General features: G+C 38.0%; 2 protein-coding genes across 3 annotated transcripts in view; both read right to left on the bottom strand.

Annotated features, from left to right (window-relative positions):
* The window catches only part of LOC124128341 (fibropellin-1-like), a 416,047-nt gene that overhangs the window by 86,546 nt on the left and 313,446 nt on the right, over positions 1–16,055 (bottom strand). The window lies entirely within an intron of this gene.
* Positions 9,167–15,592, bottom strand: LOC124120803 (neurogenic locus notch homolog protein 1-like). Its single transcript, XM_048386713.1, has 7 exons — positions 15,450–15,592; positions 14,873–15,013; positions 13,553–13,684; positions 13,259–13,381; positions 13,032–13,154; positions 11,473–11,589; positions 9,167–9,837 (listed from the first exon to the last, which is right to left on the bottom strand). The coding sequence occupies exons 1-7, from the start codon at positions 15,538–15,540 to the stop codon at positions 9,767–9,769; spliced, it is 798 nt and encodes a 265-aa protein (XP_048242670.1). The 5' UTR covers positions 15,541–15,592; the 3' UTR covers positions 9,167–9,766.

The raw sequence follows: 16,055 nt of genomic DNA, 5'->3' as shown, positions 1-16,055 counted from the left end.
TGCAGGGTTTAATGGGTTAAAATGTAATTTAATAATGTATTGAAGTGATAATTTGACGCCTTTGCATCAAAGATGGTTCATCAGCTTCAACATATAGGCTATCTATCCACAGGGGATGTTCGAAATGTGTCATAAGCTTCAACATATAGGTCACGCTGAAGACCCGGTTTCGATTCCCGAAATGGGTACAATGTGTGAAGCCCATTTCTGGTGTCCCCCGCCGTGATATTGCTGGAATATTGCTAAAAGCGGCGTAAAACCATACTCACTCACTCACTCACTTACTTCAACATATAGGCTATCCACAGGAGATGTTCGAAATGTGCCAAGACATACAGTAGTCTTAGGCCCTGATGGTGAATTGAAACTAATATTTGGGAATTGCTCTCACATGCTCTACCATAAACTACAATGTGTGAAGCCCATTTCTGGTGTACCCCGCCGTGATATTGCTGGAATATTGCTAAAAGCGGCGTAAAACCAAAACTCACTCACTCACTCACTCTACCATAAACGATGGACCAATATTCTAATTAAGGGCGGATCAGAGACATATGAAAGTGGAGGAGGGTTGTCTGGTCACCTCCCCACTTTGTTTTGGCAAGAACGTTCAACAAATCGAGAGCCTTCAGACATTTAGTTTAAAGAAAGTTAATATGCGGCTTAAAAGTTAAATGAAGATCGAAAATGAGACCCAGGAACTTGGCCTCTTCTACAACCTTGATAGGAGTGCCATGTAAAAATAACTCTGGATCTTTGTGGTGCTTGTATTTCCTACAAAACTGAATACAATTCGACTTAGCTTTTGAAAACTTAAAACTATTTTCAAGACACCATTTTACGATTTTGTGGAGACAGAGCTGCAACTTCTCTCGAAGGTATGCATATTTTTTCAACGACATGAAATATTAAAATCGTCCACAAAAAGTGAGCCATCAATGGAATCATTTAACACCTTTGACAGAATATCAATCTGTATACTATACAGACAAAATACTGCCTTGTGGGACACCTAGATCCTGATTGAAATGGTCAAACAGGGTGGAATATTATCGTCTCCCGTTGCAGTATCATGCGCTTGACCTAGGGCAGTATTTATCTCGTGGAGCGAAAATACCTAATTATAATCTTCTCCATTTTGAGAAGTAGCTCAACTCTCTTCTTTTCCTGTTGTTTCCGATAATTTTGAAACTTAGGATCGTAGTTCGATTATGAAGAGTGTTTGGCCAGCGTTTCACCCAATTTATTGACAATGACCGATTTATCTGTTAACAGATGGTCACCGTCTTTGAGATGGTGGACACTCGATTTTGAACCTTTGCCTTTAATTTTTGCAATCATGTTCCACACCTTGGATATAGGCGTGCGAGAATTAATTTTAGAGACATAATTCCTCCGAGACTTACTCTTATTTTACTTGAAGGTATGGCGCGCCTTGGCACTAATTTTAACGTGATTCAAATTATGGACAGTTGGATGTCGGCGGAAACATTTTTCAGCCTTTTTCCTTCTATTCCTAGCCTGTTTGCACTCATTCTCAAACCATGGTTTTGGAGGACTTTGGATTGGTTATGTCGGCAAATCGTTTACAATATCAGAAAACAGCTGAATATGATCAGTTACATTCCTGAACACATCCGGCTTCAACCTATCAGTACATAGTTCCTGAAAGGAAGGCCAGTCGGCTTTGTTAAAGTTCCCCCTTGATGTGGGTGGAACATCAGAAGGATCATTTGCTGTCAGGATTGAAGGAAAATGATCGCTTCCACACAAGTCATCGTGAACCGACCATGTAAATGCGTGTAAGAAATTGGAATCTGTTATGGACAGATCTAAAGCGGAATATGTTTCAGTAGCAGGATGTAGATATATACTTGATCCATCATTGAAAATGCACAGGTTGTTATCGGAAATAAAATCTTCAAGGACATTTCCCTTAGGGTTGACGGCAACACTTCCCTATAATGGATTATTGCCGTTTAAGTCTCCCATGATCGTGCATGGCTTAGGGAGCTGGTCATATAAAAACTGAAGATCCGATCGCTGAAGCACAGAAGAAGGTGATATATACAGAGAGCACAGAGTAAAGGTTACGTGCAAAGTCAGTCGGACAGCAACAGCTTCAAGATTGGTATGAAGTGAAACAGGACTGTGGATCACTGCCTGCCTCACCAAAACAGAAGATCCGTCAGTAGCTTTAACACCTTGTGGAGAAAAGGAATGGAAGGAATTGTACAGACACAAATCAAAGTTGTCATTCTGCTTGAGATATGTCTCCTGCAGACAGATTGCCGATGGCGTATAATCTTGTATTAAAAGATTAAACTCGTTAAAATTGGTCCTCAGACCTCTGCAATTCAATTGTACTAGTGGATGGGAATTGTTCATGTTATAGGTGGGTGAACAGGATATCTATTTCTCCCATTTCGCGGCGACTTACTTCTGTTGCGCCCTTGGGAATGTGGAGAGACATCCCTGTCCTCCAAAGTCTGATATCGATTGTAAATTTGAATAGGGTGACGATCTGAAGTTCTTGAATAATCAACTTTGTTGTTAGCATCTTTCACCACGGGTGATAGATTTGGTTCTGATGCCGGCTCCGGTGCTGCTGCCATTAATGATGTTGACACAGTTGGTGAAGGTGATGTATCAGTTTGTGAAGAAGAAGAAGTTTGTGTCAAGGAATAGTTTTCTGATCAAACCCAAGTTATATGACATTAAACAGATGTGACTGTTTTTGAAGGTGGGCGTGACACTGCGGCCGAGTAGGAGACAGTTGTGGTCGGAGAGACAGTGGCCATGATTATTCGTGTTGCTTCCAGGAAGGTGATGTTCCTTTCATGTTTAAATTGAACAATCTGGTGTTGGATTTTAAACTTCGGACATGATTTCAACGAAGCCACATGGTCCAGAGGATTTTTAGTACATGTATCCTGAGTTTCATGGTCACTTTCTCCACATTGATGGCATTTCTTGTGGTTGTCGCATGTGTGGGCTCCATGCCCAATCTGCTGACATTTGTTAAACAGAAGTGGATTTGGAATATATTTATCCACCTCGATGTTGAAATATCCTGCTTTGATACATTTTGGAGAAGTTGGTTTTAAAAAGGAATTAAATATGTGTTAGATTTATACATGGCATCTTCTCTTTTGTATGTGAAACGTCTGACATGTGTAATTCCCTGATCTTTCAGTTCTTCTGCAATTTCGGTTTCAGTCATATCATAGAGACACCGATCTCTATCTCTGGTAATGCCTTTACTAGATTTGAGGGTTGAGAACAGCAGTAGAAACTAAATGTTTGGCAGCTTGTAAGGTTGTAGATTGTTTGTCTCTTTTACATTCGACCAGCAGCAATCCAGATCGAAGTTTTTTGACATTTTGCACATCTCCGGCTATGCCATAAAGTGTTTTGGATATGGCAAAAGGATTGAGTCTCAATGGTGTACCATCAGCAGTGGAAACGACTGAAAATCGAGGCCAACTATTTGAACAATATTCATCAGAGGAATCATCTTATGTTCTTTTTTTTTTTTTCGGTTGAGCCATGGTGAATAGTTCACCATCCCAGCTCCCCACCCACCACGAGTGTCACGAGGACAATGCTGTAAGCCAGTGGATTTCCAACTTGAAGCACCAAGGATACTGGGATGCAGATTAATGAAAAATCAATTATTCCACGAGATTGGCCCATGAACCACCGCCTTCTCGGCATAAGACTCTAGGCATTTTAAATAGTACACATAATTCATAATCAAATGGTGTTTGTAAGAAAATTTGGCCAAGACCTCAAGTGTAAAGACAATTGAAAAATATTTGTTGTGCAAATACAATTATTAATGCACAGGGCTCAGCATGACCAGCCGATTGATAGGAGCGGGCCCATCCTACATGTACCTTTTTGGTTTGGTTGGTAGGTCTGTTGCTTTACGCCGCACTCAGCTATATTCCAGCTATATGACGGCTGTCTGTGAATAATCGAGTCAGGACAAGACAACCCAGTGATTCATATCATGAGCATCGATCAACACAATTGGGATCTATGACATGCATTGTCAGCCATTATGAGTTGTGAAGTGTGAGTAACCTGATTTAGGTGAAGTTCTGCCACATCCAGTAATTGTTAACTATTCAGACTTACACATGAAAAATAAATTGTAGAATCTTAATTCATCTTTTGACGAAGTTCGGAGGGTTATTTGTCAACTTCTTTTTGAAGAAACTATGTGTTTTGAACGCTTATTTTGAACTACTCCAGACTATGGGATTTTTGATTTTGAACTTGAGTAATATTTGTTGCATATGTAACGACCTGTGACCACTTCTCGGACCTTTGTACCCTGTTGCGTTGCGCGTGAGCACCGTTTTCAAAACATGTGTTGCTGTCGTGGTAAAATTGAGATAAGCCTACTGTGTTTTGAAATTTGATGTAGTCCCACTGTAGAGTTCCAAATTTAAATACACAGTAAATTTACTTCCTAAATGTCTTCTGAAGGTCAAAAGGACCAACCTCCAAACATATCCCTTCTTGTATTTTGTTACTGAAATTCCATTCATGAGTATTGTACGATCGCTTCGTATGATCCGCAAACAGGATTACTTCCCCTTGTCCAGGAAGCGGCCGCCGTTAACACGCGCAATCGAGCATCACGTTTAAGCACTGTTAAACATTCGCCCAAATACATACAACAGGAAATCAAGAGTGAAAATAGGTTTTACTGTCAAACATATTTTAATTGTCTGCAATGACTCGATAATGTTAACGTATCCCAATAGTGTAGATCGATGAAATTAATCACTGGATTGCCATCGTCAGATTCGATTATTTACAGACCGCCTTTATATGGAATACTGCTGATGATAGATATTTTCTCACTGAAAATATAAACAAGATAACAAGTGATGTCGCTTTCTTTCCTTTTCAATATGATTTAGCATTATTCATTAGGCCAAACACGATAACGCTTTTGGTGGATAGGCAATAATCCTTTGTTATTTTAAATTAGAAATAGAAAACATTTATTCTTTGTGAGTGGTCAGTGGCCAAAGACGAATTAGTGAGGACCAGTGAGGTCCATTGTTACATAAAAGACAAATACACGAGTCTCTGATGTGCAGGTCAGAATAACACACGGGACGTGTACCTTTCCTGTGCTTCTGGCCTTTGGTACGTGTCATCGGTGAAACATTTATTCCGGTCTAGACGTTTACAGTTGACGTTCCACTTTGCAGGGGGAGCCACACTGTTGAGCAGCAGGACGTGCACCGACTTGCATCCATGTTATTTATGTTAGGAGTGTTATTTATGGTCTGTTCCTTTTCCAGAAAATAAGTGTCAGTGATACAAAGCAGCACTAATCGAAAGGTTATCATGGTTTAATGTTTTTAATGTTATGGAGTATCAGCAATTTGTTATACTAACCTTTCCAAAGAATTTTAGGGACATTATTGAAGTAAACCGAATTTATTATATTTAGTACATTTTTTTAGGCTCCCTAGCTGCAATTCACTTAAATTATCATCAAAGGCACCAGTAATATTCGTATAGGGAGCACTAAAAACTGGAGATGAGGGCGCCAACTAAACAGAGGAGCTAAGGAAAGTATATCATTTTAAAAGCATAGTTTATGACACCATTTATATACAAAAGAAGTGTATGGCTCCTAGTAATCACTTAAATAATACTTCTAAATGGTGTTATTTTTTTAAATATAATTACAAATGCCACTTTCTCATCTTCATTAGTTGATCTTGAACTGATACCTGTCTAGGTTTTCAGCTGTCTTCAAGAAAGCTTCCTTCTTTTTCTTATTTTAGTTTTTTCGGTGTATCATCGTCATGGAATATTGACGGGTTATATCTTTGTTTGCCCTAAAGTTACCACTGCATGTTTTATGACATATAGCATCGATAGCATTGGAGGTATTGTGCAAACCCCCATCTCGAAAACACTTTCTCACTCCATTTATCCTTTCTTGTCATGCATGTTCTTCTAATCTTTTCTCCAAATTCCTTAGTTCTCATGGGAAACACAACTAAAATATTCTTCTTACTGGAATATTTTGCAGATCTCCCCCCCCCCAAGTTTTTTTAAAGAGAAAGTACGTTAAAATTGTGAGAATATATTTTTTCAGGTTTCTTGCTGCTTGCAAAATATAATTTGGATTGCAATAATTACTCCGACATTTTGTATGCAGTTTCACCTGAGACACAGTGAGCAGAACTAGCTTAACTCCATTAACTAGCCTAACTCCACAGCTTCCTTTCTCTCCAAATATTACAGTGTCCTGTTCATCTGTAAAATTTTCTTGACAGAGAGGACACTTATCCATGGATAACACAACCTGCAAGAAGTAGGATCTTATCAAATACACATATCGTTATAAGCTTAGTAACATTAGTATATTGAAGAATGTAACTTTTGTAATTGTCTGTTTAAATTTAAAGTGCCAGGCCCATTTTAAATAATGTTCAGTTACGTTAACATTTGCATGATGTTCTCAGTCCACACCATTTTATGACTCCTCAAGGTACATAAGATAATTAAAGTAACAAGTAAACGTAATTTGTAAAGTACTTTATAAAGTATCAAATGCAAAAGATTACAAAAAATAATGGTATGAGGGGATGCCTCCTGTTCACGAAACAGGAAAGATAATTTCGATTGCAAGTTGTGATGGGTTTGGTAGGATTTGACACTATATTGACCGGACTAAACATAGGACGGGTCATTTTGTTCTACATAATGGAACACAAAAACACACACATGCGCGCACGCACGCACACACACACACACACACACACACACACACACACACACACACACACACACACACATCGCTATATCAGTGAACTATTATTAAATGCGACGTTACATCTACTTAAATAGAAATTGTGTACACTGGCCCTTCAAACGATTAATAAAAAAACACATGTCACGCAGTTTTATGTTGTCCTTTAATGTCCGAGATACTGTGATTGTTTTGTGGGGATCTGCTTTCGCTATTATGAATATATAAGCAGGAGGGTGTTGAAAAGCGGTCGTGTAAGTTGCCACGACCTCAGCGTGGATTCCTGGTTAGAACGGGTTCCAAGAAACCTATGCTAGCTGCAAGAGGCAAATGATTTGATCGGGTGGTCAGACCTGGTGACTTGGTTGTGGGCGTGACATGATGCCCCGATGATGTTGATCGTTGGGCATAAAACCCATCACAGGTTTGTCTAATGCATGTCGCCATCAAACAGCTGGAATATTGCTGAGAACGGCGTTTTATAACAAACAAACATATCGCCAAGCCTTACATACAGATGCGTCAAGAAGAGCTTCTGAAGTATTCATATCAAGTTACTCCACTAAATGCTATTGTACGTGAAGATCCGTGTTAGAATAGGAAGTATCTAACTAACTCGCTGACCATGTTAATGCATGTAATCGTATCTAAATTGTGTAGACCGATGCTCATGATGTCAGTCACTTGATTGTCTGGTCCAGATTCGATATATTTACAGACCGCCGTCACATAGCTGGAATATTGCTGAGTGAGGCGTTATACAACAAACAGGACACGCAATTGTATTACGCAGGCCACATATACATACATAAGGTGTCTTAAAGGCAATTCTTGAATTAATTGAAGAGTCATAAAATTACAGTGTTAACATCAGGTGCTAGTTTAATAAGAACTATGTATTAGAATTGATAAAAAATATTGTACATATCAGTAGAATACCATATATTATGCGGCATGGTGGCATATTTTTGGGGGTTATTTGAGATTAATATTCCCAAGCAAATGAAGATTCAATAAAAGCGCTACTACACGTACCACCGCAGTGCTCTGAGGTGGCTGAGAAATGCAATGTTTCTTTACAGCCGGAATGTTGGTGTGAGTGAGTTAGACTGGCTCAGGTCTAACACGTTACGCTTTCATAAAAAAAAACGAGAATAGATATGGTGCTGACACGCTACAGCTCAATAAACTCTGTCCCAATATACTAGATAACTGAGATTGTCAATATTTGAATGGCCTTCAACTATTTATTAAATGGTATACATCTCTTGAAAATGCCTAGGCACCAAATAACGAAATGGGGATGCTTTGATCAGGCACGGGGACTGATTAATTATGGATTTTGCCTATTTTAATTGAGTAACAGTTTATCCAAACTACAAACCCAGGGTTTAAAGGGAAAAAAGAAACAACATGATAAAACGAATGAATATCCCACGTTAATGAAACAATACTCACAAATGAAATACGACAGCATAAGACATCATTTTCTTTTTCAACTTGAAACTAATGCGTCAAAACACGTTCACAATTGAATTGATCAATGCAAGCTGTCAATACATATCATCAAACGTATATTGCACCATTGCGTGCCTGCCCTATGCATTTAAAATGTCACGCTGAGTATGCAGAATATCACCTACGTTAGGGGACCAGTGTGTCTTGTAAATCTTGAAACCTCTAACAACGCCCAAGGTGCAATTTGGTGCAAAAAGGCCATATAGATGTGGGCTACAAAACTTTTTGAAGAACATCTGGAAAAGGAAGATCAATTAAACTTTCAAATTAATTTAAGCGCATTGGCTCAAGAGCGTTTTACTTTTCCGTTTTAAGACTATGGGCTAAAATACGAGGGGGATATAAAAACGAAAGTCTCGTATCCTAAAGCAGCAAATATGATTTTTTAATACCAGGGTAATATTTACATATTCTTCATAGTGCATGTGTGTTTGAACTACATTGTTTAATTGGCCCTTCATAAAGTTGTCAACACGTTTTGCTTTGCCCTGTCTCTCCAACAGGAGTTTTGAATGGATCCCTCGTAACCTGTGCTTGTTGCACCAGGGGACTTAATGAATCGTGTGGTCAGACCCGCTGACTTGGTTGATAGTATGTCGGCGTGATAAGATTAATCACTGGTTTGTCTGGTCCAGACTCTTAGATGATTTACAGACCACCGTTATATTGCTGGTTAATATATGTGGTTAAATACCAAACAAACAAAAAACATATTTGTATCAATATGTAATTATATGTTCTCGTCGCTACATGGCTGAGATATTGCCTAGGTGACGTTAAATGTTTAATCACTTCTAGCAGGCGATTGCCTTCGTGAAAACGATTAGAAATAAATTCAACTCAACGATGATAAAAAAACTTGCATGTGACGTTTATTTGTTAAGGGTTACAAAAATTGGAAATAAAACATTACTGCACATCTGAAGATTTTTTAGTGGATATTGTGTGTCACTGTAAGTAAAAAGAAGATAACATTTACTCTGTGTCAGTGGTCACTCGGAGAGAGATCCACGTCATCAGTAACATGTTATCAGTAGCCGAAGTATGCAGGGAGGAATTTTGCCTTTTTGCCTACAGTGAGATGATAACAATCAGTTCATTGTGATTATTCCACTTGAATCAAATGTGACCATATTTATGGTAATAGCACACGTGGAAGTGAACACAACAAACTATTACATACTTTGATTCGAACAAAACGGAATAAGTAAGCAATGACATACACATATAACAAAATAACGCAAACATTTAATTATAGTGGAATAATGTTTCCTTAAAAGTAAACATCTTTGATTTAAAATCATTTCAGTGAGTGACATTTTAGCATCTGGTGTGATGAATACATAGCCGAATATCACATTCTGTTCCCTAATTTCTTTCATCAGCATATTTCATTTCAACAATTCAAACAAGAACGCAGTTCAAGCAGGATGCGGCAGTCAGTGTGTGGTCATTTCACAGGATGACGAAAAAGGTGAGAACAGTCAACGCCATTAGGTATGCTGAAATCTTCACCGTACCTCCAGCTGAAAAAGAGAACGTGTACCGACAAAAATGGAATTTATTTATGGAACAGATTTAAGAAATTTTAACCTATGTGAACCATGGCTGTATCAACACTTAGTTTTTTCCTGAAATTTCCCATTTTCATCTCTTGTGATTTCCCACTTCCAATGATTGTAGACATTGTTTCCTTTGCATAAAACAAAGGGCGTTTAATATTTCCTGATCAAACTTTGCAAATGTATCAAACTACCCTTAAACAGGTGCCTTTTGCTATTTCGAATATTTACGACAATATTACGTTACGTTCAAATCAATGAAGGCTTCATTTCAAGAGGAAAACTCAAGAACCATTTGTGTTTCTGCACTTAATATACAACTTGTCAATTGTTTATATCGTGTATGTGATGATAACCACTGCTTTTAGAGATCTTCCCACATCACATTAGTCAGATGGTTAAAGATCCAATTAGATAACAGTACTAGTATATAAATAATGTTTCTTTAGTTTAAATCCCAGGCAGCGTTTGTGGTCGGGGGTTTGGGTCAGACACTTAACAGAATATGTGTAGTTTCTCATTATATTGTCACTATGACATCTAAAATTCACCATATTTCATTTGGGTTCGATAATATATATTAAAGCCACAAAACCATTACAATAATTATAACATACCAACAGAAGATAACCTTGTTTACAGAAAGCCGAAGAAAGTCAATTGTACGATTCCGACTATAAGCATGTGTTAACTTAAGCTTTACGTATATCGATGATCTGATATTGTTCAATAACCATCATAGCCAATGCCCCTCCACTGTTTTACCTCCCTACCGCCTCGGGTGTTTCATGTTTGAGAGACCCGCGAAGATCCGGTTAAGAACTGGTTTTCAGCAAATCATGATTGTCGTAAGATGTAACTAACGGGACCGGGTGGTCAAGATCGGTAACTTGGTTGATGCTTGTTATCGTAACACAGTTGCATAGATCGATGTTCATAGTGTCAATCACTGGAATGTCTGGTCCAGACTCGATCATTACAGGCCGCCGTATCGCGAACACGATTCATCACGATATGATAAACCTAAGCTTCAGGTATATTGATGATCTGATATCGTTCAGTAACAATGAAATAGCCAATTCCATTCCACTGATTTACCCACCTGAACTAGAAATAAAGGAGACCAGTGAGACTGCCACAACAGTTTCATATTTAGATCTGTACATAAAGATTCAGAGTGACAAAACACTCTCCACAAGACTGTATGGACATGAGGGATGACTTCAACTTTACAATAGTCAACTTTCCCTTCATATCAAGCCATATTCCAACAGCTCCAGGATTTGGTGTTTACAAGTCGCAACTTTTGAGATACAAACGAGCATACTCTTTCCACCAAGATTTCAAGGAGCGTCATCAGACTCGTTGGCACCATCCCAAACACATGCAATGAAAACAGGAAATTGCATCGGATACCATGGTCATTGACGCGTCAAATTTGGAAATTTCCTCCACATAATATTATCTACACTTAAACGTTTTGAAAGCTTCCCTGAGGTCGTGGATGTTGTAACCCTGATCAAGGAACTTTTGAGCAAGAGCATTATGACGCTTTTGAAATATTCACATGAACATGCTTTATAATAAATGTTTTCCCACCATTCTGACAGGTGTCTCCTGTGTAACCGTCCGCACATTGACACTTGGTGGGGGTGCTGCTTGTGTCACATGCTCCTCCATTGACGCATTCTGTTCCACCCTCAGAACATACACCCTCTGGAAAATGAGGAGAAAAAAAGATTGTACTCATCTCAGACTGATAGTTGTTGATGAGGTACATTATGACATCAAATGATTGTAATAATCAAGTAATCGAGTAATTCAATGAAACAGGATCGGCTTTCGTCATAGTCACTTGAATGTTCATATATTTCAAGACCTGGGTAATCTGTGCAAATGAGTCGGATGAATGATACGTACTTTTTCAACTTGGCTCATGCGGATTATACATTCATTTCCTGACATGCATACATTTGGGAAAAACTGTCCCTGCGTGTGGGTACAGCCATGGAAGTATGGTTAAGCCAATTCTATTCTCATTCTATATCAAGGAGCTAATAGCACAAATGTCTGCTATTAGATGCTGATGATTGCTAACTCTGCAAATTATGTTGGACGATTACAGTAACAAACTGACGCTCAAGAAACTTTGTTATAAATGGGGACCAATATTGCATTTAGTTGTTGTTTGTTTGTTGGTTAGCGCCGAACTCAGCTATATGACAGCAGTTTGTCAATAATAGAGTTTGGACCAGACAATCTAGTGACTGATATCTTGAGCATCGATCAACGCAATTGTATCAACCAAGTCAGCGAGCGTGACCACAACGTCGCCTCTTACGACAAGCATGGGTTGCTGAAGACCAATTCTAACCCGGATCTTCATGATATTGCATTTAGACAAGTTAGAAATGGTGGACCGCAAAGAAACTAAACATAATACAAAAAATGACTTGAAATAAACTACGTTTACAGTTACAAAATATTTAAAACTCTTCTTTACACGGTTTAGAAGTTTTATGGAGTCAAGCTGAAAACGTGTGTCTAATGATGGACATACTACACATAAGATGCAGAAGATTACCAATCACAGCTATCGACAGTTTCGACAGCGTGATCTCACACAATTGTACTTATGGATATAAAAATAGGGGTTGTTGTAACACAGACAGTTCTAACAATATATTTCAAGAGAATAATGTATCTGCCAACCTCGGCTAGAAACGACCAAGATTAAAAGAATGTGGTCGACGTAAATTCGAAATGTATTAATTCGTTATGAAAACGAAAAATGTGACCTCATATTTATCATACATGTCTGTTCAGTGATTGTCACGCAACATCTGTTATCACGAATCTCTAGTCCACTCTGTTGTCATATCTAAATAAGAGATACGATGGTACAGAAATATTTTATACTTTGATATATTTTCTCGAAATTGTGTTATTGTAGAAATGTACAAACTGAAGTATGTTCGAAACTACTATCGAAACGTTTTGGTTCTGTATTCAGACGGTTTCGTTCCATTTTCATTCCGTCGTTCAGTCATACACATTTGCATGGCCCAACATAGTTTCGTTTCTTGGAGCATCAATGGTAGACAAATCGGATTTCTATACAACAGTATCAGAAAGTTCAACGCTGAATATATATTTACCTGTGCAAGACTTTCCATCTCCAACATAGCCAGACTTGCATCTGCAGGTGAAGGATCCTTCCGTGTTTGTGCAGTCGGCGTTTGTATCACAGGCATCAGCACTTGTACTGCACTCATCAATGTCTACCAAGGAATGAAAACAATATTTAAAACAATGTACTGATAACGGTTATGTGTATAATCCAAACAAGAAGAGACAAATATTTATATATACATCTTATACCTACCGCTTTCACAAAGTGTACCAGTATATCCAGCTGCACAGCTACATGTACTAGCAGTCCCATCCGAGGGGATATCACATGTCCCACCATTTAAACATTCGTTGCCATTAGAGGAGCACACGCCAACTAAAACACGAAGGAATATGCACAAAATAGTATCATCACACTTGCTTACTGCAAAGAGTCAAACATATACTGAATATCGAAATAAACGCAATTTTCAAATTGTATAACGGAAAGGAGCTGGTCAATCATATAACAATGTCAGAGAAAAAAACACACTGAATATAGACTAACGTGTACAAGTCTTTCCATCTCCAACATAGCCAGACTTGCATTTGCAGGTGAATGATCCAGGCGTATTTGTACAGTCAGCATCTTTATGGCAGTCATGTTTGGGGGCATCAGTTGCTGTACATTCATTGATATCTAGTGTAGAAAAATGCATAACCACAAATGTATTTTGATGTAATGATAACTGTAAACTGCTACATTTATACAATCACTTCATAACTTAAGAATTCGACCTCGGAATGGTAATTGAAAAAATAAAAATATCAAACGAATGTAATAAACACAAATGACTAATTCACTTTAACAAGAGTGAGTTTTTGTCTTCATGCTATTTCAATAGTGTTACTCATTTTCCGACCTTCAAGCTTCAATTAGTAGGAAACATTGTCAGCCGACTATAAATCGTACTCTTGTGGCAACACAGCATATCATGGTCTATAACACCACTTATCACACATCTTCACACGACACTTTGGTATCTGATATATGTGTACCGAGTCGAATGATGTGCTCTCGATATCAATACACTTCTGCTTGGGACGAACGATTCATCGATGAAGCACTGACACATGCTTTTCAAATATTCGAATCATGGTCACAAAACTTGCTTTAAACATTGGCCCTTGTTCTAACGCTACAATCACACACGAATATTTGTCAAGCCCTTAAAACAATTTAGTACACGATCAATAGTATGTGCTGATGTTCATCAACCTGACTACACTGAAATCATTTCAAAATGTTTATATTCAGAGATCCCGTAATTGCTGACTACCATGCCACACAATTGGAGAATGTGCAACAACCTCATTTAACCCAGAACGTTCGAACCAGACAATCATGTTTCAAAACGAGAGTAGCCTCCCTTTTAACCAACACGCCTTGAAAGTAGAATTATGGCAATGTTTTTATTTTGTCAACAGATTGTTTTAATTTGTGTGATAACGAGCTTTGGACGTTTACGAAACTTTTGGGAAGGACAACAGTTATATTAACCTACATGTTTCAGCGCACAAACATCAGGTAGTATGTTTTCATACACCATTATGTCATCAGTTGTGTCTTTTATTGACGTATAACTGCACACAGCTACACTTACTATAAGTACAACGCTCGTGAAAGATACATGTTTTATTCCATCGGATAACGTTTAGTAATCTCTATGTACCAATATGTATCACTGGCACAAAGATTCGTCATATCATATGCACGTCGTTATCTTCAATCCCATGTTCACATTTCTAGCTAACAGTAAAAGATTATTTATGTTGAATAAATGGGTGGACATTTCTAAGTAGAATTAACTACTGGAAACATATTTACCAGTTTCACAGTTGTCACCATTAAACCCAGTATCGGTACAGTCACATTTGCTGGTGCCTGCGTCGCATGAGCCTGAATGGCATTCACCGTCAGTCGAGCACGACCCAGAGACGCCTTGGAGAACTGCCCAGCATGTTAAAACTACGAAAAAGCATTAAGTGTGAAATTTCATGTATTTCTATTGTTTTATTATGTTTAACATTGTTGCTTATTAATTTGTTTCTAAATGTAAGAATAAATAAATTTACAATTTGTATCGTCAGTCGTGAATGCTTCATAGACGCCATGTAAACTGTCCAGCATGTTTACACAAAGACAAGAGATCATGTGTGACGTTTCCTATATTAGTGTATTTGCATGTTCATATGAAACTGTCACATTGTATACAGTTGTTATTTAAGTTAAAGAAGAAATATTTCACAATTTACATTTCTACCAGTAGAAAATTTTAGTCTTAAATGCACATTATTTAACGAATCGTTTATGCAATTGTTCTCCACATTACTTCCTTGTATTAAGCGTTAGAATAATCATTACACATTAAAAAAGGAAATGACTTTCATGATTGCCAACTTACCCAGTAAAGGTAAATAGGGTGGAACTCTGAACAGCTGCATGTTGTTTCCCTTCTCTGACCGCTCTGTAATATCTACTGCGCCTTTGTCCATTTATACCATGATGTAGTCTTGGAGACCAGCGTCATGCATGCGTATTGGCGACGGGTGAGTGTGGAGAATAAGAGGGGAGACAAAAGAAAAAAACTCAGACTTTATACTAAACTTGTTACAGCTTGCTATTTTCAACATTCCTTTCCATGACTTATATGCGCCTGACATGTAGATTTACTGTAACTTCTTATGTTAAAGTAGATCAGTTGTAACCAGTATGTAATATGTTGCACATAAGATACTTGCTGTCAACAAGGAGATCACAAGAAATTGTCTCAGAAATGAGTAAGGAAACGCATTGATCAGATTACCTCTCTGTATATTCAAATGTATAATGCATCGTGACTGCCCTGTACGTATAAGGCTACAAGTTAATTTGAATACATCTTTCTCTTACTTTCAAAAATATTTCACTTTTGTTTAAACTAGGTGTTACCAACCCCGACATGATAACCAATGCACGTTATGTTCTGATACCCGCAAACCAGGGCAGAAATGGAACTATAAACAACACA

The sequence above is a fragment of the Haliotis rufescens genome, unplaced genomic scaffold (assembly GCF_023055435.1).
Source record: "Haliotis rufescens isolate VD_foot unplaced genomic scaffold, xgHalRufe1.0.p SCAF_6, whole genome shotgun sequence".
NCBI lineage: Eukaryota > Metazoa > Mollusca > Gastropoda > Lepetellida > Haliotidae > Haliotis > Haliotis rufescens.
Note: the sequence above shows the minus strand (reverse complement) of the source record. Positions and strands in the feature narration are given on the sequence as shown.